Genomic DNA, 27,954 nt, shown 5'->3' on the forward strand with positions numbered 1-27,954 from the left:
ACAGACAGGAAATGCATACAGAAGTAGCGTCTGGAAAGCTAGATAGTTAGATAGGATAGAATTTTTCAGTAACAAAATGCAAGTTGAATTCTCAAAATGCTGGCTAAGTACAGAATTTCCTAGTGCAGTCAGTAATCTCAGGAATGAAAACACTGACTGATTTATCTAAATGGTAAGTTCTATCTGCACAGGTGGCAAGTTATTGTAAGAACCATTGTTGGATTTCTTTGAGGCTCGCCAAAGAGCAATGCTGTGAAGGAGTCTTCTAAGAACTTTCCTATAGATTGACCAGAAAATCTACAACAACAAAGTATCCAAGATCTATACCACATTCCTCACAGCGACTGCAGATTGCTGCAAAGTTTCTGTAATCTACAAAACGTTATCTATAAAAATAAGAGCTCTCTTTGATAGTTAGATTAATTTGCACCATTTTCAAATGGTTGACCCCAATAGTTTTGGTAAACCACAGCCCTCATCTGGACTATGCTCTGGGTCTGCATCCTCTCCCTTGAGGCCTTGAGGTATGAAGCTTCGCAAACTTATGTAAGGCTCTTACAGCAGATTGGTGTTTTGTCATACGTTATTTGTACATGGAATGTTTTCTTCCACACTTATTGGTATAGTATAATGCAGGCAGAAATTACTTAGTGATTACTTTCGTAAATAATTAAATTTAAGAATATATTTGCTATCCCTGAGCTTTAATACTAAGATCACAAATAAATAAAGCATTCCGCTCCGAGTTCATGGTGGCACTCTTTCCTGCCCTCCAATTTCTTTCTGGCACTTCTCTCTCTTTCCTGCCCCCCTTTCACATTGACACTTGTTTTTTCTCCTCTACCCAATTCACACTGTATTTCTTCCTCCTCTGCCACTTAAAGCTGGCAGTTTTCACCTCTGTCCTCAGAACCATTCCAGATCTTCAACCACCCACTTCATTTTCAGATTGTAAACTCCCCTCCCCCACCCATGCAAACAGCATGGTTTCCAGCTCTTTTTCCCACCACCCCCTCCCCCAATCCATACTATATTTGCAAAAGCTGTAGATTGAAAAACTTTGCCCATTTTTGAAGCTGCTCGGACCTCCCTCTTGCTATTGCTTCTACAATTGATTTAATGTCACTACACTGTGGCAGGAATTCTCGTGAGACCAGGATTTAACTGCATGGTGCAGCAGCAGGAGACAACAGCCAACAGTGACACTGAGTCCGGGGGGGGGGGGGGGGGGGGCGGTGAGAGACAGCCAGGAGTTGCCGTCCATGTTTGCAGGCTATCACTAAAAGCTAGTGGACAGGTAGAAAGAATAATTTAAAAGGCTAATGTAACATTGACCTTTATCTCCACGGGGCTGGAATATATAAAGCTCTGGTTAGACCCCATTTAGAGTACGTGTTCAGTTTTGGGCACTGCACCTCAGGAAGGATATATTGGCCTTGAAGGGGTACAGCACAGATTCACCACAATACAGGGGCTAAAAGGATTAAATTATGAGGACAAGGTGCATAGACTCCCTCTAGTATAGAACATTAAGGTGTGATCCATTTATGATTAAAAGGAGTTGTTAGGAAATATAGTGTCTCTATTTATCCTCTGGTGGGAGAGTCCAGAACAAGTTGGCATAACCTTAAAGTTAAAGCTAGGCCATTCAGGGGTGATGTCAGGAATAACGTCTTCACACAAAAGGTTACTGGAAATCTGGAACTTTCCCCCCCAAAAAGCTGCTAAGGTTAATGGAAAATTTCAAAACTGAGATTTATAAGATTTTTGTTAAGCAAGGGTATTAAGGATTACGGAACCAAGGCGGGTGGATGGAGTTAAGATACAGAGCAGCCAAGATCTAATTGAATGGCAGAACAGGCTCGAGGGACTGAATAGCCTACTCCTGTTCCTATGTTCCAGGCAGAATAGCCCAAACTCAGGCTAAATCCAAACCGTGGGATGTAGTTTGCGCATCTCTGGCTTAGAGTATCTTCCCTCTCTGTAGAAGAATATGGAGTAGCAAGAGATGAAAAAAAACTTGGTACGGGGCAGCCAGTGTTAACATTTATATATGTAATGATTTACTCAAGTAGCTGGTCCTAGAACAAACGAAGGTACTAAATACAATTATTGCTCTTATGGTACCCACTGCCATGGTGATGACGATAGGATTTGCAGACGAAATCCTGCACACCATGCATCACTTGGACACATGAATCATTTACCAGATGATGAACACAAGTCCCTCTGGATTGCTGCTTCAGATTAATTTCTCTCCAGTAATTAAATGGACTTACGCTGGAGTTGCTTCTTAAATCACAGTGGGTCGTACCACATCTGCATGTGCTGTAACTTTCATTTATTTTGACATGAAAATTAACCAACTTTGAAAATCAAAGCTTTATGCAAATAAAAGCTTAATTTGGTGACACACTAAATTAGTTTGGGCTTGTATCAAGGGTGTTTAATTAACAGCTAAAATTATACAATGCTTAACCTTTTCAGTACTGCACTTTTAAATACTTCAGTATTCTTTTTAGTTAAATTTCAACAACTGATTATCAAATCAGCTACTGATCTGTACATTCAAGCTGAATTGAATGCAACTTGTTTAATTAAAACAATTCAAACTGAGAACGATGTACATTCTTTTGGGCTTTCAATTTAGGTGGATAAACACATTATAAAGGGAAACTATATTTGAAAAATTACAACCTATAATATGAAAAAATTGTGATCTCAGCTTGGATTACAAATATGTCTTTGGTTTCAAACAAGTAGCGACTTCAGTAAAGATTTCTGGGTCATATCACTTAAGAGTAGAAGAAACACAGACAAGAGACAAACTTAGAAATATTAAAATTTTTCTGGTTAATTGTTGTGCTCATTAAGGCCAGGGAAATCAGTGCTGAAGAGTGGGACATTCTCTACTTGGGTGCCCAGAGTTAGCATTAAGCTTTCACAGGGTAAACGTAGCACAGCCAAATGCAGTGCTTAGCCTTTTCTGCCTCAACAATTACAAGTTTCCCTATCAGATATCCTTATGGTCTCTCTAGCTTTTATATTTACACACATCCTCATTCCTGGGATGACAGGGTTGTCCAATAAGAAGAAATTGAGTAGAATGGGCAGATATTCTCTGGAGTTTAGAAGAATGAGGGGTGACCTCATCGAAATGTATAAAATTCTTAGAGGACTGGACAGGGTAGATGCTGAGAGGCTGTTTCCCCTGGCTGAAGAGTCTAGAAATAGAGGTCATAGTCTCAGGATAAGGGGTCAGCCATTTAGGACCGCGATGAGGAGGAATTTCTTCACTCAGAGGGTTGTGAATCTTTGGAATTCTCTACCCCGGAGGGCTGTAGATACTCAGTTGTTGAGTAAATTCAAGACTGAGATCGATGGATATTTAGATACAAAGGGAATCAAGGGATGAGAGGATAGGGTGGGAAAGTGCAGTTGAGGTAGATCATCAGCCATGATCTTGCTGAATGGCAAAGCAGGCTCGAGGGGCCGTACGGCCTATTCCTGCTCCTACTTCTTACGTTCTTACACAGCGTTATCTAGTTTCAGGAGCCTAATGTACACAGGGAGCTTTTTATCTTAGCATGCTGGGCTCCACTTTCTCGGAGCTCCGCTGAAAATAAACGCATGGGGATAGCTCCTCATGTTTACATTACTAAAACCAGGTTTCTATCTCAACATTTCGCACCTTGATGATGCCACTGGCATAAGGGAGCTGGGAATATTTACGTTACAGAATGCATTCAACAATGGAGATTCGATCTTCCTCTGTCTGTTGCACTCATTTAGTGTGAACGAGACAACCAATTTATGGACAGTTATGTACTTTTGTGTTCTCATTCATCAGATAATAAATGGATATGGTGCATTGTGACATCACATTAGTGCTGTCATTTAAACCTCTATGGTCTGATAACTTGGCGTTGTAAATTTGCAACAGTAGGTATAGCAGGTGTGGCCAGTCTATATACAGGTCGCTCCAGTTTCATACAAAACTCAAAACCATTGGCTGCAAAAAAGAGTTGACGCAATATGCATGTCTACGCGCAGAGTGATTTTCCCAATTTGAGAATGCCAGAGGACTCATTCTGCCTGGCAAGTATAACATATGAATTGTGGCATTGGAGTGATTGGCAGATTAGGTAGCAGTCTCCTGTTGAAACCTAACAGAGTTAGGAGTTGGAAGCAAGTGCAGAAAATTGGAGACATGCAATCTACAGGGAACTGCCCAAAAAAAGGAATCTCTTCAGTAAAACTAAATGAGTGCTTTTAAATCAAATCTCAGCACTGATAGCACAAGTGCACGTCTCTTAATTGAATTAGCAGGGCCACGGTCAATGTGTGTTGTGATTTAAACGAGGTTTCAAATTTTTAAAATAGACTTACATAGGAACAGAAGGAGGCCATTCAGCCCCTCAAGCCTGTTCCACCATTCAATTAGATCAGGGCTGATCTGTATCTTAACTCCATCTACCCACTTTGGTTCTGTAACCCTTGTCTAACAAAAACCATCAATCTCAGTTTTAACATTTTCAATTGACCTAGCCTCAACAGGTTTTCAGGGGAAAGAGAGTTCCCGATATCCACTACCTTTTGTGCAAAGTAGTACTTTCTGACATCACCCCATAACAGCCTAGATCTAATTTTAAGGTATGCCCCCTTGTACTGGACTCTCCCAGAGGAAATGGTTTCTATCTACCCTATCAAATCCTTTCATCATCTTAAACACCTCAATTATATCACCCCTTAATCTTCTATATTCAAGGGAATATAGAACTCCACAATTTAAGATAATTTAAGGCTACTGTTAAATTGTAGCTACCGATCTCAAACCAGTATCTGTGTAGCATACTGCCAGCTGCACATCCATACAGATTGCAAAAAGGTCAGCCACAAAGGAGTATTGCTCTACAGGCCACAATTTTTTAACATTAGAAGACAGTCCTCTTAGGACATTAAAACACTCCAAACATAGTCTGAACATTCCTGGCTAGTCCAATTGGACAGTGGCCCAACAGACCTCCTGGGAACTTGTAAAACATATCTGAGTTATACTGTAGGCTTTGGAAGATTAAACCTGTGTGAGGTGGCCTCCTGCCGGGGATCTTGCACTGCTTCACTTTAGTGCACTCAGATGTCAGATCAAAGTTATACTGCCACTTACATATCCAGGTAGAGTCTAAACCATTTTACATCATTGCAAAAGTGGCAGTATAACTATAGAACAAATTTCAATACTTTTTTTTTAATCCATAATTTAAACATTGTAAGGCTTCCAATGCAACTATGTGCCATTTTATTTGCTTTCAAGGAATTATTGTAATGACTAATGTCTTGCTGTGTTCTATGCAGTCAATGAATTTACACAATATGGGTTAGGAAAGCTTCTATGCTCAAGGAACATAACCCACACCGACTGCACGACCACCAGCTCTGTAAGTCAGTATTTAGAACATAATATAATAAATCAAATAGCACATCTTTGTCCTTCTGAAAACCAGGGGGTAAAATTCAATTTTGGCAAGACACAAAACGGGTGGTAGCGGATCAGTTGCCTATTATACACCCCGCCTGATTTGCCTTTCAATAGACTTCAATGGAAAGGCAAATCGGGCGGGGTGTATAATGGACAGCTGATCTGCTACCCCCCATTTTGTGCCCTGAAGTTGATTTCACTTCCCAATTTTTTTTATACTCATGAAGACACCTATATTACATACTAGGGGAAATTCTCCAGACAAAATCTGATGTCTGCAGTCCTTCTACATACCATTCTTCCACAATGTTTTTGTAATCCTTAAATCTTACCATCCAGCATTTTTCTACACTCGAGACATGATGTCACTAAAATGGATTTTAATAAATAATGCATCCTGAGCTTTGCAACACAACACAGCTCTGACAGATGAGCCCTCGAGTTAAGGTCAGAAGCCAAATTGAGGCTGACTGATTTGTTATCTGATAGCTGGCAAATCCTAGGAGGTAAATATATCTGGGGATCTACTTGCAAGTAATCAGATACTCGCCATACACAGTACCCCAAAAATTAACAGGATCTATAAAGAAACATGCATAATGCAATTACAGTACAGCGCACATTTTACCTTGGACTGAAATGTTAATTGAATTACTTTGCAAATTTTAGAAGTCATACAAATGGTCAACTTTTGTGATTAGAAAATGTGTGTACTCTTGCATTAAGAAAACTACAAATAGGAAATGGAATAAATGTTATAAATGTACAGCATACTCCTGTTAACTTGGTCATTTTTTCAAAAAAAGTTTGAACTATCAAAGGAATTTTTACACACATGCATTATTGATGCTTTCTGTGGGAATGTAGCTCATCTCCCGTGTGGCAATTTTTGAAATGGCTAATTCACAATGCAAAAACAGGGTCTATTCCAAATTCATTGACACTTTCCAGCAAGATAAGGTTGAAAAGCCCAGGCAGGTTAGCTGCTCTGGGCTGCTTGAACTAAGTTGAATGTGAATTAGGTATCAGATTTCACTGATCGACAGTTCAGACGGGCCACAGCGAAAAATCGCATAGACCTCCTCAGAAGACTAACACGGGACGCAACCAACAGAGTACCCTTCGTCGTCCAGTACTTCCCCGGAGCGGAGAAACTACGCCATGTTCTCCGCAGCCTTCAACATGTCATCGATGACGATGAACACCTCCCTAAGGCCAACCCCACACCTCCACTACTCACCTTCAAACAGCCACCCAACCTCAAACAGACCATCGTTCGCAGCAAATTACCCAGCTTTCAGGAGAACAGCGTCCACGACACCACACAACCCTGCCACGGCAACCTCTGCAAGACATGCCAGATCATCGACACAGATACCACCATCACACGAGAGGACACCACCCACCAGGTACATGGTTCATACTCCTGTGACTTGGCCAACGTTGTCTACCTCATACGGTGCAGGAAAGGATGCCCCGGAGCATGGTACATTGGCAAGACTATGCAGACACTGCGACAACGGATGAACGGACACCGCGCAACAATTGCCAGACAGGAGGGTTCCCTCCCAGTCGGGGAACACTTCAACAGTCAAGGACATTCAGCCACCGATCTTCGGATAAGCGTTCTCCAAGGCGGCCTTCGAGACACACGACAACGCAAAATCGTCGAGCAGAAATTGATAGCCAAGTTCCGCACCCATGAGGACGGCCTCAACCAGGATCTTGGGTTCATGTCACGCTACACGTAACCCCACCAGCGAATAAAAGTTATCTGTTTTTAATACAACGGGTCATTTTCTGTCTTTCTCTTCCTTTCGGATGTTTCTCCCTCTCTCTCTCTCTGTTTTGTGTTCTGGCCGTTTGTATATTCGGTGGTCCTGTATGTAACACCTCTCTGTCTGAACACTTTGATTGCCTTAACAACGGGCAGTTGGAAAGATTATCTGTAATCACCAGGTATTGTTCTCTGAATATAAATGCGAAACGTTCAAGGATTCCCACATTCACCCGACGAAGGAGAAAGCCTCCGAAAGCTTGAGATTTTCAAATAAAATTGTTGGACTATAACCTGGTGTTGTAAGATTCTTTATTTCTTTCTTAGGACTGTGGGCTGAGTAAGTTATAGCATAAAACTAAGTTTAGTTTTTAAAAAAAATTAAGTTATAGCAAGTAGCATTTTTTAGTGAATCAAGGTCCCTAGTGTAGTTAACATTCTCTAAATTAAGAGTAATCCTTAAAGGGAGTAAATAATGAGCTTAATCTAAGGCAAGTCATGGCAGCAGAGTTCGCACCCGTGATATGCTCCTCCTGCACTATGTGGGAAGTCATGGACACTACAGGTGTCCCTGGCGACCATGTGTGCAGGAAGTGTGTCCAGCTGCAGCTACTGGTTAACCGCATTTTGGAGCTAGAGCTGCGGGTGGATTCACAGTGGAGCATCCGCGATGCTGAGATTTTCGTGGATAGCACGTTCAGTGAGGTTGTCACACCGCAGGTAAAGATTACACAGGCAGAAAGGAAATGGGTGACCGCCAGGCAGACTAAAAGGACTAGGCAGGTAGAACAGGAGTCTCCTGGGGCCATCTCCCTCTCAAACAAATATTCCGCTTTGGATATTTTTGGGGGAGATGGCTTATCAGGGGAATGCAGCAAGATCCAAGACTGTGGCACCACGAGTGACTCAGCTGCACAGGAGGGGTGGAAAAAGAATGGGAGAGCAATAGTGACAGGGGATTCCATCGTAAGGGTAACAGATAGACGTTTCTGTGGCCACAGACGTGACTCCATGATGGTATGTTGCCTCCCTGGTGCTAGGGTCAAGGATGTCACGGAGCAGCTGCAGGACATTCTGAAGAGGGAGGGTGAACAGCCAGAGGTCGTGGTCCATATCGGTACCAACGACATTGGTTTAAAAAAAAGGGATGAGGTCCTGCAAGCAGAATATGGGGAGTTAGGAAATAAATTGAAAAGCAGGACCTCTAAGGTAGTAATCTCAGGATTACCACCAGTGCCAAGTGCTAGCGAGAGCAGAAATAGGAGAATAGACCAGATGAATGCGTGGCTTGAGAGATGGTGTAGGAGGGAGGGGTTTAAATTCCTGAGGCATTGAGACCGATTCTGGGAAAGGCGGGACCTGTACAAGTTGGACGGACTGCACCCAAGCAGAACCGGGACCAATATCCTCGCGGGGCATATGCTAGTTCTGTTGGGGAGGGTTTAAACTAGTACGGCAGGGGATGGGAACCAAAGGGCAGGTACAGATAAGACAAATTCAGACCAGGAAACAGGAAGTAGAAAAGCAGTTAGTGACGTAGTTAGCAACTCAAAGGCAAAAGAAGCAAAGGTTAAATAGTGTTCAGCACAGGAATTTGACGGGATTAAAGGGTATATACTTCAATGCAAGGAGTATTACAAACAAAGCAGATGAGCTAAGGGCACAGATAGACACATGGCAGCATGATATCACTGCTATAATGGAAACCTGGCTTAAAGAGGGGGATAATTGGCAGCTCAATATCCCTGGATCTGGAGTTTTCAGGCAGGATAGAGTGAGTGATAAAAAAGGAGGGGGGGGGGGGTAGCATTATTGGTTAAAGAATCAATTACAGTTATGTGAAGGGATGATATGCTAAATGGATCATAAATTGAGGCTATATGGGTTGAGCTACGAAATAAAAAAGGGGCAGTCACACTACTAGGAGTGTACTATAGACCCCCGAATAGCGAAAGGGAGATAGAAGAACAAATATGTAGGCAAATTTCTGTGTGCAAAAATAAGAGGGCAATAATAGTACGAGACTTCAACTACCCTAACATCAACTGGGATTCAAACAGTGTGAGATGTACAGAGGGTGCAAAATTCTTGATCGGTGTCCAGGAGAACTTTTTTAGACTGTACGTGACAAGCCCAACAAGAGGGGATGCAATTCTAGATTTAGTCTTGGGAAATGAAGATGGGCAAGTGGGTGAAGTGACAGTGGGTGACCATATTGGGGATAGTGACCACAATTCAGTTAGTTTTAGCATTATTATGGAAAAGGACAGTTAAATCAGGGGTAAATGTTTTAAATTGGGGGAAGACAAATTTTACAGAACTAAGAGGTGATTTGGCAGAAGTGGACTGGACACAACTACTTGAGGAGAAATCAGTGGCAAGCCAGTGGGAGGCACTAAAAAGTGAAATTCTATGGGTACAATGCAGACAGGTCCCCTCAAAGAAAAAGGGTGGCACAGCCAAATTTAGAGCCCCCTGGTTATCTAGAAGTATACAAGGCAAAATAAAGCAGAAAAAGAAAGCTTTTACTACAGAAAACTAAATACTGCAGAAAGCCTAGAGGAGTATAGAAAGTACAGGGATGATGTAAAAAAAGAAATAAGGAAAGCAAAGACAGGCCATGAAAAAATATTAGCTAGTAAGATTAAAGAAAACCCAAAGATGTTTTATCAGTACATTAAGAACAAGAGGATAGCTAAGGAAAAGGTTGGACCTATCAGGGATGATAAGGGTAACTTGTGTGTCGAAGCAGAAGATGTGGGTAGGGTTTTAAATGAATATTTTGTTTCCGTATTCACAAAGGGAAGGGATGATCCAGACGTAGTAGTTAGAGGAGAGGTGTGAAATATTGGATAAGGTAAACATAACGAGAGGGGAAGTACTAGAGGGACTGGAATCCTTGAAAGTTGATCAGTCACCAGGGCCGGATGGATTGTTTCCTCGGCTATTGAAGGAAGCCAGGGAGGAAATAGCGGATGCTCTGAGGATCACTTTCCAATCCTCACTAGATACAGGGGAGGTACTGGAGGACTGGAAGACTGCAAACGTAGTACCATTGTTTAAAAAGGGTACGAGGGAAAGGCCGAACAATTATAGGCCAGTCAGTCTTACCTCGGTGGTGGGCAAACTATTAGAATCAATACTGAACAATAGGATAAACTGTCACTTGGAAAGGCATGGTTTAATCAGGGATAGTCAGCATGGATTTGTTCAGGGAAGGTCATGCCTTACAAATCTGAGTGAATTCTTTGAGGAAGTGACAAGGAGGATTGATGAATGTAGTGCAGTGGATGTTGTCTACATGGATTTTAGTAAGGCATTTGACAAGGTCCCACATGGCAGACTGGTCAGAAGGGTAAAAGCCCATGGGATACAGGGAAATGTGGCGAATTGGATCCAAAATTGGCTCAGTAACAGGAAACAAAAAGGTAGAAGTCGATGGATGTCTTTGTGAATGGAAATCCATTTCCAGTGGTGTGCCACAGGGCTCAGTGTTGGGTCCCTTGCGGCTTGTGCTATATATTAATAATTTGGACTTGAATGTAGGGGGCATGATTGGCAAGTTTGCAGACGACACAAAATTGGCCATGTAGTTGATGGAGTCTACAGCTATCCTCTTCACTAAGATGATATCAATGGGTTGGTGGAGTGGGCGGAAAAGTGTGAGGTAATGCACTTAAGGAGGGCAAACAGTAAAAGGGAATACGCAGTAAACAGGAATGTATTGAGAGGGGTAGAGGAAGTGAAGACCTTGGAATGCATGTGCACAGGTAGATAAGGTTGTGAAGAATGCATACGGAATGGTCTCCGTTATTAGCCGAGGTATAGAATACAAAAACAGGGATCTAATGGTGGAACTGTATAAAACGCTAAGGCCACAGCTGGAGTATTGTGCGCAGTTCTGGTCACGTTACAGGAAGGACGTAATTGCTCTGGAGAGAGAGCAGAGAAGATTTACAAGAACGTTGCCAGGGCTTGAAAATTGCAGCTATGAGGAGAGATTGGATAGGTTGGGGTTGTTTTCCTTGGAGCAGAGGAGACTGAGGGGAGACTTGATTGAGTTGTACAAAATTATGAGGGGCCCAGATAGAGCAGACAGGAAGTACCTGTTTCCCCTAGTGGAGAGTTCAAGAACTAGAGGACATAGATTTGAGCTGATTGGCGGAAAGAATAGAGGGGACATGAGGAAAAACTTTTACCCAGAGGATGGTGGGTGTATGGAATGCGCTTCCAGAATTGCTGGTAGAGGCAAGGACCCTCAACTCTTTTTTAAAAGTACCTGGACCTGCACCTAAAGTGCGGTAAGCTGCAGGGCTATGGACTGGGTGCTGGAAGGTGGGATTAGAATGGGCACCTGGTTGTTCTTCGAGCCGGCGCGGACACAATGGGCCGAATGGCCCCCTTCTGTGCTGTATCTTTTCTATGGTTCTAAGCAGTACTGCGAGCAGCAAAGCTAAATGATTCCAGGCAGCATCATTTATCTCTAGGTCTGTCATCTTAGTTGTTAATGGGCTGATCTCTCAGCCTAACTTTACAGGCCAGCTAAAGGCACACTGCTGGTCTATACAAACCTTCGACCCCAACTCTGGGGAAGGGCCTAGCAAGATTATCATTGATAAACAAAATTTTGAACTAATGTTAGATGCAGTTTAGAACTTCTGAACAACTGTATCCTATTATAAATGGTGATTCAGCAGCAAAAGGAGCTTACTAATTAAAAATTCACTTCCAATGGAAGTGGTTCTTTAAGATAAAAGGGTCCATTACAGTAACTTCATTGGATATTTGTTTCAATAAATACCACTCAGCTCAGCAGAGAAACAAACATTTTATACTTTTAATTCTAATAGTGACTCTTCAAGTCTGTTATCTTCCACATGTCTTGGACAAAACAAACAATTCAAAAGAGGAAAACCACTCGGGACTTCAGAAATTTTCTAAGTACTTTTGTTTATACGGAGAGAACTGACACTGATAGTGAAGAATGAGTATTGACACCAACAGCGAAGAAGCTGAAGTAATGTGCACTCAATAATACCTTCCACCTAGTACCTAATGTCATCAGTCATATAACCCATTTAAAACAGAACATTCAGATGACTTTTAGCAACATAGGAACAGGAGTAGGCCATTCAGCCCCTCGAGTCTGTTCTGCCATTCAATTAGATCATGGTTTATCTGTACCTCAACTCCATTTATCTGCCTTTGATCCATATCCCTTAATACCCTTACCTAACAAACAATCTATCAATATCAGTTTTGAAAATTTAAAATTGATTCAGCACCCACAGCCTTTTGGGAGGGCGAGTTCCAAATTTAAACTCCCCTTTGTGTCAAAAAGTGCTTCTTGATTTTTAGCAACATAACAGAACCAAAGGATGTTAAAATGTTGATCAGTCTTTAAATGTTTTCATTTATAGATCAGGTACCAATAGTGAGATTCTCTCTTTCATTGCAAATGCCATCCTCCTATAATAGAAAAGTCAAGTACAACTGAAGGCCTTTTTGCCAATGAAGCCCATCCCAGCCTAGCACCCCAACTGTGTTTTGAATGCCTGTAAAGAATGGATCTCCCCTACCCTAATAGATCATTTAAGATATTTAATCATCTTTTGCCTAAAGAAGTTCCTTCTAGTGCCTGATTTAACTTTATTTTTCATTAGGTTATAATTGTGACCTTTGGTTCCATTTTCCTATTTTTGAAGTAATATTCAGGATTTATCCTAAAAACTATTTAATATTTTATATGTTTCATTGAGGCTGTTCCTTAACTGTCTTCCCTCTGGGCTGTAGAAATTGAGCTATTCAAGGAACAATCCCCTTAAACATGGAATCATTCTTATTGCTCTTCTCTCCACCTTCTCTAATGCCTGCGCATCTCTTTTGGAGCAAAGCAACTAGAACCGTATAGAGTATTCCAAAGATCTGATCCGTACATTACCCTACCTCAGTAAAATTTAATTCGACTGCGTCATAGTTGTAAAGTGTTTTGGGACACCCCAATGATGTGAAAGGCGTTACATAAATGCACATTCTATTTCTTTCTGATCACCTCTTACAACTACTTTGTTTCCTATCAACCAACTTTGTATCCAGTCCATATTTTAATCTGGATTCTGATGGCTTTCAGTTTAATTAGGAGTTTATCATGCTAGACCTAATAAAAGCTTCTGAAAGCTCAAGTTAACTATATGCTGAGGAATTCTACCGTCTACTTCATCTGTAATATCCTCAGAGAAGTAAAGGAAGTTTGTCAGGTCTGACCTTCAACTTCTAAAACCATACTGATTTCTTATATGATCATTCTGTACAGGTGGTACTCCACCTGCTAATAGAATGGTTTCCAATACTTCGCCCGATATGAAGTTGGTTAATAGATTTGTAGTTACTTGACCAGATTTGTCTCCTCTTTTAAACATAGGTTTTAAATTTGACTGCTTTCAATTCTGTGGTTCCTCATGTGTCTAGTGACTCTCATGATGATAGCTAGTTCATCACAAATCTCCTTTCTAGTTTCCTTTAACACATTTCATAAATACCATTAGATTTATTTGTCTTCATTCTCTTTAATTCGATAAGGCCCCACACAGGACGTTGGTGAACAAAGTTAGAGCACATGGAATTGGGAATATACTGGCATGGATTGAGAATTGGTTAACAGACAGAAAACAGAGAGTAGGAATAAACTGGTCTTTTTCAGGTTGGCAGACTGTGACCAGTGGGGTACCGCAGGGATCGGTGCTTGGGCCCCAGCTATTCACAATCTACATCAATGATTTGAATGAGAGAACCAAATGTAATATTTCCAAGTTTAATGATGACACAAAACTAGGTGGCAATGTGAGTTGTGAGGAGGATGCAAAGAGGCTTCAAGGGGATATAGACAGGCTAAGTGAGTGGGCAAGAGCATGGCAGATGGAATATAATGTGGAAAAATGTGAAGTTATCCACTTTGGTAGGAAAAACAGAAATGCAGAATATTTTTTAAATGGTGAGAGATTGGGAAATGTTGATATTCAAAAGGGACCTGGGTGTCTTTGTTTGAGTTATTGAAAGCTAGCATGCAGGTGCAGCAATCAATTGGGAAGGCAAATGGTATGCTGGCTTTTATTCCAAGAGGATTTGAGTACAGGAGTAAAGATGTCTTACTGCACTTATACAGTGCCTTGGTGAGACCGCACCTGGAGTATTGGATACAATTTTGGTCTCCTTACCAGAGAAAGGATTTACTTGCCATAGAGGGAGTGCAACGAAGGTTCACCAGACTGATTCCTGGGATGGCGGGATTGTCATATGAGTAGAGATTGAGTAGACTAGGCCTGTATTCTCTAGAGTTTAGAAGAATGAGAGGCGATCTCATTGAAACATATAAAATTCTTACAGGGTAGATGCAGGGAGGATGTTTCCTCTAGCTGGGGAGTCTAGAACCAGGGGTCACAGTTTCAGAATAAGGGGTAGACCATTTAAGACTGAGATGAGGAAAAGTTTCTTCACGTAGGCAGTGGTGAATCTTTGGAATACTCAGCCTCCATAGCCCTCTGGGGCAGTCATTGAGTACATTCAAAACAGAGATTGATAGTTTTCTAGGCATCAAGGGACATGGGGATAGTGCAGGAAAATGGCGTTGCGGTAGAAGATCAGCCATGATCTTGTTGAATGGCAGAGCAGGGTCGAGGGGCTGGATGGCCTACTCCTATTAATGTTCTTAATTTGTCCAGTACCTACATAGGAACAGGAGTAGGCCATTCAGCCCCTCTAGCCTGTTCCACCATTTAATTGAATCACGGCACATCAACTCCATTTATCCACCTTTGATCCATATCCCTCAATACCCTTACCTAATAAAAATCTGTCGATTTCAGTCTTGAAAAGTTCAATTGACCCAGCAGTCTCAGCCTTTTGGTGGAGAGTTACATATTTCCAGTATCCTTTGGGTGAAAAAATGCTTCCTGATTTCACTCCTGAATGGCCAAGCTCTAATTTTAAGATTGGGCCCCCTTGTTCTGGAATCTCCCAGAGACATAGTTTCACTGTTTCTCATCTATCGAATCCTTTTATCATTTTAAATATCTCAATTAGATCACCCCTCAACCACCTAAACTCAAAAGGAATGCAACCCAAGTTTATGCAGTGTGTCCTCATAATTTAACCCTTTTAGCCCCCTCTAAGGTCAATATATCCTTCCTGAGGTGCGGTGCCCAGAATGGAATGCAATAATCCAGATGGGGTCTGACCAAGCCTCTGTACAACTGCAGCATAACTTCCTCCCCTTTAGATTTCAGTCCTTTTGAGACAAAGGACAATATTCCATTAGCCTTTTTGATTACTTTTTGTACTGGTGCACTAGCTTTTAGTGATGACATTTGATGTACTAATTGAAACTATTTATATTATGCTCTTTTTAGTCAATACCTCAAATAATAAATATAAAAAACGTATCCCTTTCTTCAACCGGACCTCCACTTTATATTTTAGTATTCTAGATTCACTAACAACTTTGTTCCTATTGTGATACTAAAGTAATGTTTTATTATTGCATGGTTTCTTTACTTATTTTTTCCAGGACCCGTTTCACGCCTCGTGTCTTTTAAACTGTTTTTGTAGACCCCTGTACTCCTCACTAAGTTCACCTTTTTCCCTTCAGTCTTTATGCATTTTGTTTCTTTCTTGAATTTCCATTTGAATTGCCCTATTCATCCATTTAGTTTTAAACATAATACTTATCTTGCTTGTTAAACATTATGGTTTTAAATTGGTTTCTTCTTCCCCCTCAAAAGACATCCTTCAGTAGCACCTCCCAGTTAATTTCTTAGTTGTAATTGTGGGGCTAATTGCTCCTTTTTTAGATTCCACAAGAGCAATTGGCAACCTAGTCTCAAGCTCAATGCTTCTCTATAACTTGCTACCAGCAAGGGCAAAAGAGCAGTGGGCGTTGCTTTGCCCTTAGATTTTTCTCCTTACAGGAGAGCAATTCTCTTGTGCTTTCTGTCTCACTCAGGCATCCTGCCAGAAGTCAGTTACTCACAATATTTGGGAATTGTACATCCATCATTTTTACTGTTTCACCACTAGGCAATCATTTTAACGAGCAGCAGTCAGAATTTGACACTGCTTTGATTTTTAAAAAAAATTATTACTGAAGATTACCCACACTCCTCCCTGCCCCAAGAGTACACTAACAGTGTATTATTGGACAGTATGAAGAAACTGAATTAACTGAACACCTGGGTTAACAACAGGATCAACTGGTGTCAATTCAGCCCCCTTACACTGAAGAAGCCAGCATCGCAGTGACATATCAAATCTTATCAATTAAACAAAAACATTCAACAATATTAAAATATGAGTTACCAAAAAAACAAGTATTTAAGTTAATCATAATTCTTTCAACTGATTTTTTTTAAAAAGGAAGCCCTGATACAGAGACTGTTCAATCATTTGAAAGACTGCAAAAAAATATAAGAAATAATAAATAGATGATTAACTGGGTCAACCATATCAGCAATATGGCTCTAAGAGCAAGGCCGAGACCGAGTACTCTAACGAGTGGCTCACCTCCTGATTCTGCAATGCCTCTCCACCATCTACAAGGCTCAAGAGGAGAGTGTGCTGAAGACTCACCACTTGCCTAGGTGGGTGTGGTTGCGATAACACTCAAGAAGCTCGACACCATCAAGGACAAAGCAGACTCTTTGATTGGCACCTTGCCACTCGATTCAATATCCACTCCCTCCATCACTGGTGGACTGTGGCTGCAGTGTGTACTGTCTACAGGATGCACCGCAGCAACTCACTAAGCTTACTTTGACAACATCTCCTAACCCCGTGACCTCTACCACTGAGGACAAAAGCAGAAAGATACTTATTTTTTCCAGGACCCTTTTCACACCTAGTGTTTTTTAAAGCTGTTTTAGTAGGCCCCTGTACTGCTCACTAAATTCACCTTTTCCCCCTTCAGTCTTTATGCATTTTGTTTATTTCTTGAATTTCCAAGTCACACTATCTTAACGTAGACATATATCACCTTTTCTTCGTAGTCACGGGGTCAAAATCATGGAAATCCCTATCCATCATCTTTGTGGGAGCATCACCACAAGGACTGCAGTGGTTTTGGGGAAGACCCACCAGAACCACCTACGGGCAACTCGGAATGGGCAATAAATGCATCCCAAGAACAATTTTCTTTTAAATGACTGAAATTTTAAAAAAATGACTGCTGTATTTTCCAATGTGTGATATACATCATTTATCAGCTACTGTCAGCAGCCAGGCAGCATTAACAGGACAGCAGGGGGGCTATGACAGAATGAAAAGCTTCCTGATACCGTGCCCAAATTAGTATTCTTCACTTATGAACCTAGACAGCAAGTGTCACTCGGCAATGTAACTGCAACATTACAGCAGAACCTGATCTTTTTCCTATCTGTCCCAGCTAAGATCAGCCAACTCAGCACCAAAGTCAGAGTTCGGGTGATTCCTGGTCTATATGGCTCAGTGCACACTAGGTAGTGGCAAATCAGACTCCCTTTAACCAGCTAATTGTGATTTTGATGATTATCTAAAAAAAATGTTTTCCAACACATATGAAAATACATGAGAAACAATCTCAAAAGTAGATCTGGTTCAGAAACAGCTGTTCTCCATATTCAACCTGGGGTTTAATGATATCAAAGTTTAAAAAAAGAAAGCTTTGGTGAAGCTGTTAACAGCTCAATTATTTTTTGACTACACTAAAACATTTCATGTTAAATTAACTAGTTAAACCTCTTAGGAACAGAACATGAAAATATGACATACAATTATTAGTGAATCTGGGGAGATAGTGTAATTTTTTTTTTTATTAACTGCTTCTAACAACTCAAAATGCAGTATTCTCAAGATAACCAATTAAGCAAAGCAACTACAGAAATATTCTGAAGTACAATTTGCTGGGTCCTTTATACCAATGTTACAATTTCCATCAGGAAAACCTGTGTGGACAAAATACAGACAATGTAATTTAAAATTAGAAATGTGAAAAAGAGCAGTTCCCCTCTTGACTCAGTGGGTGAAACACCACCTGATGTGGTCTATGGCACACAGAACAGTCTCTGGTTTATCTGGGGTAAGGGTTGAATTTGCTGATTGAAGCTGGAATACAGAGGGAGGGAGGGGGTGAATGGAAAAAAGATCAGGATTCTCACTTTAATCTGTAGGCAGTGACTATTGCTGGAAAGTAAAAGTATGTGTGATTATACATAAATTAGTACAGAAGTACAGGATCAAATAACAAATGATGCCCGTGTGGTCAAATGGCTCACACACAAGGAATGGAGACTTTATATGAAAAAGTGCTTCCTGATTTACCAGTGATTTATACGGGTGTCAATACTACATAATGAGAAGCCCTTAAGTTTATACACATGCACTGAAACAGACGTAGGCCAGCCATTCAGTTCCTCGAGCCTGTTCCGCCATGCAATTAGATCATTGCTGATCTGTACCTCTATTCCATTTATCCACCTTTGCTCCATATCCCTTGATATCCTTACCCAAACATCTATCAACATATATCCCACATGAACCACTACTTTTAGAAGTAGAGTGGAAAAAGAGGTGGAGAAAGAAGAAAAAAAACCTAAAAAATAACTGCCTGAGCAAGTCACTGAAACCTGCCAGGGTCAAGGCCTCAGGCAGACTTGAAGGCAAGGAGGACATTTAAAAGGCCCACACAATCAGGCCATTTAAAGGCATTTCTGGTACTTGATTTTCCAGCTGGCACTTCGGCTTTTATGAGCCTGTGGGTCAGGTGCAGTTGCTTATTTTGTCCCGAACCCCCTTGATTGGCACCAGAGGGTTTGGCATCAGGAATTCTTTGAGCTGAAGCGCTTGGAGAAAAAGGGGGTAGTGGAAGGATACTAAGCAGGTCAGGCTGCCCAAGAGGTAGTCTGGGCCTTCCCACCCGCAGCCACACCCCAACATCTGCAGAGAGGTACCCTGTGCAAATGCTTCTTTCAGCATGTCCACTTTGCCACCACCCTTCAAAAACCACAAGATCCTCCTGTTTATCCTGTTGCCTCCACTTGACACTCTTTCTTCTCTTCCCTGCCCCACCTGCTCAGCACCCACAATCCACTGCTCTGTAAAAGCACTCAGGATGTCTTGTTGTAAATAATGAATGCTATAGAAAAGCAAGTAGTTGTTGTTTCTGGGAATTGATGCAAAGCTGGATCAGCATGCGAGCGTGCTCCCACATAATGCTATTTTACATCACAATGCAAACACACTGAACCAGCTCAGTGCATTTAACAGACCAGAAGATGAGACAAATCAAAAGACCCATGAAAAAGATGGTTTGCACTGCCATTTCACTTGAGGAGTGCTGCTGACTGTGGAAGAATAACAGTCAACGGTACTCGCACAAAAAAACACCTTTAAATGGAAGGCCTGAACAGAAATATAATGCACATAGACATTGCATGAGGGAAGACGATCACATCAAGTCTTGAGCCTCTTTTGTACTGTGGAGATCAGTATCCAAGGGTCAGATCCTGGTGTTTATCCTACTAAATCCGATTTGTTTATCCTAGCAGCAGAACCAGTCTTTCACGGGTCTGTGTGTCTACTGCTGGGATAGGTTACCAAATTTACCAGTGTAAATGGCAGTGCCTGCTCCTGGCATCTGAACTAAAACACCACCAATACAAAAAGGAACAGAGGCGGCTCAGTAATATCACCCAAGGGGTCTGGTGCAGGGCAGATTCCACAGAGTTGGAACTGAAAACAATGGTGAGATAAAAAACCATCACTGCTTGTTTGGACAGGCTGAGCTCCTGCTGTTGCTGGTGAAAGCCAGCTCCTCTGTTTGGTATCGGAGCCACAGGAGGCAGCAGCACTGCCTTATTTATTTTACCACACTGCTGCAGATCAGTATGGTAAATAATAGCATCATGTGCAGCAGTCGTTAAGCCCACTTAGTTTTCCATTTCCACACTGCAAAGATCTAAAACAGCACAGCTGCATGACCTTCACAAAGAAAAAAAAACAAGGAGCAAAGGCAGCAACATGTAATGTGTAATCCTCCATACTTAGCATTACTACATTTATATTGCTCCAACCTCTTCACCCTGTCCACTACTTTGCAGGATATATATTCATGCAAAATTATATTTAAAAGAAAAAATTAATAGTAAGGTTAGGTGCTATATGTAAAAGGCAAGTAAACATACCTCTGATATCAATTTGTTTACAAATTGTTGAGACCACCACCCACACAAGTATTTATATAGAACAGTTAACATAAAAAAAACATTCAGAGGCATGAGAAAAGCATACACTGTGCAAGGGAGAGGTTACGAGGGATGAGTGAAAGCTTGGTCCAAGAGGTGGATTATAACGAGGAGAGGGAGGTGGAGTTGGGTTTAGGAAGGGAATTCCAGAGAATGGGGCCTAAGCATCTGAAGGCACAGCAGTCAATGGTGCAGTAAAGGGAAGGGGAGATGCACCAGAGGCTGAAATCAGAGCAACAGAAGGGAGGAAAGTGTAGGGCTGAAGGAGGATACAGAGATAGGAAGCAGCAAGGCTGTTGAGGTATTTAAACACAAGGCATTGGAAAACTGGGAGCCAACGTAGGTCAGCAAAGACTAGAACGATTCATGAGCTGAATTTGGTGTGGGATAGGAAGCGAGCTCAATAATTGTGGGTGAGCTAAAGTTGTTAAGGGTGGAGGATGGGAAGCCAGCCAGGAGAACATCGAAGTAATTGAGTCTGAAGGTGACACAAGCATGAATGAGGGCTTCAGCAACAGATGGCCTGAGGTAGGGGTGAAGGTGGGCGATGTTGAAGAGGTGGAAGTAGTAGCTTCTGATGGAAAGGATAGGGATTGGAAGCTCAACTCCAGTCGAATAGGATGCCGAGGTTGCAATGGTCTGGTTAAGCCTGGAACAGTGGCTGGGGAGGGAGAAGACATCAGTGGTGAGGGTATGGAGTTTGTGGCAAGGGCGAAAGATGATGGCTTCAGTCTTCCCAAAGTTAAGCTGAAGGCAATTGATGCTCATTTAAGACTGGATATTAGACAAGTGGTCTTACAGCACAGAGGTAGTGGAGGGGTTGAGAGAGATGGTGTAGACATAGATCTGTTTTCTTGGTGTACATGTGGAAGCTGACCCCATGTCTGCAGATGATATTGCCAAGGGGGCAGCACGTAGATGTGGGAGAGGAGGAGGCCAAGGATAGTTGGGACACGCCAGGGGTAACCGTGCAGGGTGGGCAGAGAAGCCATTGGGGAAGATGCTTCTGCCACAATTGGATAGGTAAGAGTGGAACAAAACTAGGGCAGTTCCACAGAGCTGGGCAATGGAAGAGAGGTATTGATGGATGATAGTGCAATCGACTGACAAACGCTGCAGAGAACTTGAGAAGAACGATGAGGGATAATGCACCAGGGTCACAGTCACAGAGAATAACATTTCAGGTGCTGATGGACCTGCTGAACATTTTCAGCATATCCTGTTTTCAGTCCAAAATGATGAAATGTTTGTATAATGCTATAAAATAAACAATTCACAGAGATCCACTCAATGTGTTCCACTCAGGGCCTTACAATGATATGCTTTTTAAAAAAAAGCTCTAGTATAGAAGATTATTGCGTGTTACAAAGTGTACTTAGCTTTCAAAGTATTGATCCCTAGACTCTGTGCTCTCAGCATTTATTGGTTTGTCTAGAAAAGAGCTGCTGGAAGTAGGACGGTACAGTATAGCCCGTGGTAATGTTCTTACATATTTTGGCAGCAATGCACAGAAAAAACCACGCACATTGGTTTCACAATTTTTGTTTTGAAATTGGCTATGCAATTTTACACATCAAGCACAAATGGGCACTGTCAGTCATTCTTTAATTTACAGTGCCATCTAGTGTGATAAGATTGCAAGTTTTGCATCTCAATTCCAGGCACCTACAAAATTTCCCTTTTAATCAAATTCAAATTTTCCACCACAAAACGGAGATCATCAGTAAGTTGTATAAGCAGTGCAGGAGCCCACATCTGTGCAAATCACAAAAATAATTGCAAAAAAGGAATGTAGGGATAGAATTTTTTCCAGTTTAACTTAAGGCAATCCACTTAATATTTGCATGTAAACAGGGAAATTCATAGAAGTTGCAGCAGGGAAACAGGCCATTTGCCCCAACTAGTCTGTACTGCCGTTTACCCTCCACACAAGCAAGTAGTTCTAATCATATTTACCCATATGTTCCCATAACCCTTCAGCTCCATTTCTTTCATCCATCTATTCAATCTAATCTTGAATGTTGACAGTGTCTGCCTCAACCACTAACCCGGGAAGTGAATTCCACTTCCTCACAAATCTGTGTAAAGAAGTTCTTCCTGCCATCTGTTCTAAATCTCTTACATTTAAACTTGTATCCATGGCTCCTCATTCTTGACCCCTCAACTACTGGAAACAGTCTGCTGCTAACCACTTCACCCCATCCTTTCATAATTGTCAACACTGCTATTATATCGCCCCGTAATTTGTGTTGTTTTAATGGGGAAAAAAGACTAAATTGCAGCTCTTCAATTCACCAAGGAATTTTGTTACACAAACAATTCTCTGGGCAGTTAAGTGGCTACACGAGAATTATTTTCTAAAATAGTAAACTTCAAACGACTGCACAATTGTTTCTACCTTAAATAGTCTAAGAACCTTTTCCAATGTTTAATAGTGATTTTAGCAGTTGTGCAACTTTAAATGGATCCACTTGGTAAGCTTGCTTCCTGAATACATTTTATGGTTCTGCAGAAACTAGAAAATATACCTCCTATTTACCAGTGCAAAACATTAACTGGTTCTGGCTTATGCCTTTAGATGTCTGTCTCCTATGTTTCCTCATCACATTTCCTTGTTCAGCAGGAAAGGAATGGGGTTGTCAAATTAAAATCCTCCACAACCACACAAGTGTTGAGAGCAGCAAACACAGGTCCACCTCCATGAAGCCTGGCTGATCCTCAAGGGTTCATTCTGTGCATCATTTCCTACTGATACTACAATGTTCAATCTTGCCCAATTAAAAAGTAGTGAACTGTCTTTCACCCCACCAGATCAAATCCAGTTCGACTGGCCATACAAGACTGGGACTCTAACTTTGGGCGACTGCATGGCCAACTGGGTACCAATAAGATGCACATTTTCAATATCCTAAACAACAATTGCTAAATCTCCCTAAATAATTGTTGCCACAGGCAGTTAGTACACAAGGTGAAGCTTACCTTTCTCTTCCTTCTTCACTTCAGAGTCAGATCTTTTGTCTGAAAGATTACAAAAATTATTGCTTTGGTTAAAGACATATCCAAAATATATTGTTAGTGCAGATTGTTGAATAATGTGCTTTTGCTTAAATTTTAAAAGGGTCACCTTTTAGTGTCTAAAATGTACTGTAAACAAAACCGAGATTTGGCACGCAAGTCACGGCCATACTTTTAAGTAAGGGAGTGGTGTACGCCCCACTACAATGAGTTTTTAAGCAAATAGCTTTTGTAAAATAACAGCATCTCACATATAGGTATGACTTATACAACAACAACTTGCATTTATATAGCACCTTTAACATAGTAAAACAACCCAAGGTGCTTCACAGGAACAATTTACAAACAAAATTTGACACTGAGCCACAAGGAGATATTAGGACAGGTGACCAAAAGCTTGGTCAAAGAGGTAGGTTTTAAGGAGTCTTTTAAAGGAAGAGAGGGAGAGAGATGGAGGGATTTAGGGAGGGAATTCCAGAGCTTAGGGGCTAGGCAGCCGAAGGCACGGCTGTCAATGGTGGAGTGATTAAAATCGGGGATGTGCAAGAGGGAAGAATTGGAGAAGTGCAGGGATCTTGGAGGGTTGTAGGAGGCTACAGAGATAGGGAGGGGCAAGGCCATGGTGAGATTTGAAAAGCAAGGATGAGAATTTTAAAAATCAAGGCATTCCCAGACCGAGAGCCAATGTAAGTCAGTGAGCATAAGGGTAAACAAGACTCAGTGCAAGTTAGGATACGGGCAGAGTTTTGGATGAGGTCAAGTTTATGGAGAGTGGAAGATGAGAGGCCAGCCAGGTGAGCATTGGAAGAGTCAAGTGTAGAGGTAACAAAGGCATGGATGAGGGTTTCAGCAGATGAGCTGAGGCAGGGGCAAGATGGGCGATGTTAGAGGTGGAAGTAGGTGGTCTTGGTGACGGAGCAGATAAGTGGTCAGAAGCGCATCTCAAATAAGATGCCACGGTTGAGAATGGTCTGGTTCAGCCTCAGACAGTGGCCTGGGGGGTCGGTGGCTAGGGAAAGGAGTGTGTGGCGGGGACCGAAGACAATGACTTTGGTCTTCCCAATATTTAGTTGGATTTTACAGGATAAGATTCCTGTAGTTTGGGTGTATAGAGGTTATGGCACACATTTCTTTCTTTCCCCTCCGGTTACAAAACAATAGCAATACATTTTGGAGATGGAATATGGGTGGTGCAAGTTTTCTGTTAACTGCGATGGATCCCTCAAAGCACAGGTAATACTTGAACTGAAAGCTTACGGGTTACTGAGACACTGGGAAGTGGCAAGTAATTAATAATGCAAACATTTAAAAGAAAATTACCTGAATGGATATTTCATGTTAAAGTTGAGAATTGAGTGTCTGCCCAGAATATGTATTAATCACTCGGCCCCATCAGCACAACAGGAGATCAACCACATCATCATATAAAAGTTCTCCAGTTACTGAACTGGGTCTAAAGTATAAATTTAGTTTTTAAGATAGAAGATTTACCTATTGGGCACCTATTTAAAAGTGATGTTCCCTACAGACTTAAAATGTAAATGACAGCATAGTATATAAAATAGTTCTGTATATAATCAAATAAGCACAAAACTTTACACAGTAGAAATCTGAGTAAGTAGCTTAGGTTCTGTAAGGTTCAGGTTGTCTTGTACACAAGAGCTGCAGATAGTAATGAAGCTGAACTTGCATTTATAAAATTATTTTTCAGTAAAATACTAAAATATTTACATCCTCTGCTTAATGGTTATACGTGAGTTAAAGAGCATGACTACATTCACTGTGTCTACATAAAAAATTACAAAGACTCACAGGAGGTAATTCTAGGAAATTTTATTGCTGACAAATGACATCCAAAGACACAATGTTACATTAAACAGGTTTGCACCTATATTTTATGCAACAGAATAAAATTACATCAATTGTAAATGCAAGATATTCCTTTATGCCAGCATGGCTTTTGACAATAAGTTAGAACTGCTAGCTTAAAGTCAATTAGTGCACATGTAAACTTTTGACTGTCAAGTCAGCTGTATAAGCCGAGATGCTTGGCCAAAATGAAAATACGTTAGGTCATTAAAAGCAACCTTTGCTAACATTGTAGATTAGCGACTTCCTCTGATGGATATTTAGCTAACCCATTTCCTTTTCAAAATATTGCATATCTTTTCAAACTTTATGGCTTTTTAAATTTAATACATTGCTTTTAATAAAAATGTGAAGACACACACTAAGATTAAGTTTGTCCATTTTCAGCCACAAGGCTATTTAAGAGGCATATATGTATACAACATATCACAGTTGATAGGTTTTATTGCTAAATCTGACCGACATTTATCACATTTATAATGGGAAATTTAGTTTAGTTTTAAAAAATCCCACTTCTTACCGAAAATAATGTTAAGTTTAAAAACTCCCTGCCATTTGTAACCACTTTACACAAACACCAGTGCTGATCTGATTAAACACTCTTCACACTGAGGTTCTGTAAGGTTCACTTTGCTTTGCACACAATAGCTACAGGTAGCACTCATGCTGAATTTACATTCAATTATAAAAAATCTTATTCAATCAGTTCCCCCCAAAAATAAAATTAAGCTAAAATGTTTACATCTGCATCTCTTCTGTTAAATGGTTACATTTTGTTCAAATAAAATCTTTAAATTTACTGCATCTACTCATTGAAGTCCACTCTAATACTGGTTTATTAAAAATAAATCACATTTACACATTACCAAGTCTTTCATTTTAATGTATATATTATCTTTGTGTAACTCAACTCCTCATTAGTATTTGAAAGCAGACTTTGTTTGAGAACATACAGTAGACTGATTGGTAACATTTCTTACTAAATATCTACCACTGCAGTCATTAGTGTCACATGATTAGGTTTATACAGCAAGAACCTTCGCACTGTATCCTACAGAATTCATAAAAGCACACTGGATCTAAAATTGTTAAATTAAAAAAAACACACGCATACAGCTTAAAAAAACTCTTATGTACTGATGGAAAAATATTCCGCATATCCTTAGTGTGTTCCATCACATTATCTTTGATCCCAGGTCTCACACTATTAAGTGACTGCTTTAAGAACAAAAATTTTTTTTAAAGTGGAATGTAGAGTGGCCTGGTCCAAATGTTTTTGAAGTCTTTGTGATGATTTAAAGATCTGTAAAACAACACAAATTTTTAATTAAAAGTCCTGACAGACAATAGTGGAATTGGTTGATAATTATAACTTATCTGCACCTTTAGATCATTCTTCATTTTGTCGGGAATTCTGCAAGATGCTCTGCAGTTTTAAATCCTCAGTGATCAATTTCTCGTGTACTTGTATTACAGTATTTACAAAATTCCATCTGGAGCACCAATCAGATAAGAGCACTGGCTGAACCCCTCATTTTGCAGATCATTGTTCTAAACAGCCACTTCATCAGGTACAGACCTGCATCATTTAAAGCAGCGGTGTTAATTTCTTCTTCAATTAAATAGATGAATATAGTAAGGAAAGAGCAGTTGCATGATAGCTGCTAGTATGAGAAGAACTTCACTGCTGCTTTACCATATTTCACCGATAGGCCATAATCAAGACCATCACACACTTACCTATAGGATGTGAGACCTTCAGAATATAATAAATGCTAACAGCTGTATTAAATACTGGCTTCAAACACAAATGATCCTAAGAAACTTCTCAGTTAACTAAAAAGTCTTATCTAATTAACCCAGCCTCCCCCCTGCCAACACATTAAATAATTACTATTAAGTAATTCATACCAAAAGTATAGAGAGTGGTGTTTATGGAAATCCCTCAAAGAGGAAAGTACTATTAGAAAACAGACCTAAAAATATCAAACTAAAAACAGGACTCTCACCAACACAAGTTCAGCACAATTTTGGACCTAAAGATTAGTTTACATTTCTGTTTGGACACCACTTTTAACCACACGTGTCCATTTTTGGCACTGCACAAATTTTCCATATACTACGCACAATGAAAATTCTAAGAATACAATTATTTTCATCCCCTAAATACAAATTCAAATGAAAGGAAGCCATTGATACGTTTGGTTACAATCTAAAAATGTGGATACAATTTCCAGTTCCTGCGATTTTGAGAAGAACTAAGAAATTGACCATACCAACACTCATGATTTATTGTTTAATACCCAAGTTACACTGTTCTTCTCACAGGAACATAGGGATGTACAGGAATGGAAGAGACAATTCCAGTCCATCAGGGCTGCAAATATTGGGGTAGATTGGGTGGTCATAGCGCATACAAAATCTGTCTGGTTCCAATATGGGCAACTTACCCAATTTTCTTTCATGTGCTATGTCCAGGCAATCCTTTATGACTAAATGCAAGAAAAAATCTGCATTGTGTACCAATCTCATTCGTACCCCTCAAT

The 27,954-nt window shown here is 40.7% G+C and overlaps 1 protein-coding gene across 10 annotated transcripts in view; it reads right to left on the reverse strand.

Moving 5' to 3' along the window:
• Positions 1-27,954, reverse strand: part of unm_hu7910 (un-named hu7910) — a 247,657-nt gene that overhangs the window by 68,755 nt on the left and 150,948 nt on the right. For all 10 annotated transcript variants that reach the window (XM_067980168.1, XM_067980165.1, XM_067980167.1 and 7 more), the window contains one exon: positions 23,504-23,542. In XM_067980168.1, the coding sequence (XP_067836269.1) occupies positions 23,504-23,542 (39 nt within the window). The remainder of the gene's footprint in view (positions 1-23,503; positions 23,543-27,954) is intronic.

This window comes from Heptranchias perlo, chromosome 3, assembly GCF_035084215.1.
Source record: "Heptranchias perlo isolate sHepPer1 chromosome 3, sHepPer1.hap1, whole genome shotgun sequence".
NCBI lineage: Eukaryota > Metazoa > Chordata > Chondrichthyes > Hexanchiformes > Hexanchidae > Heptranchias > Heptranchias perlo.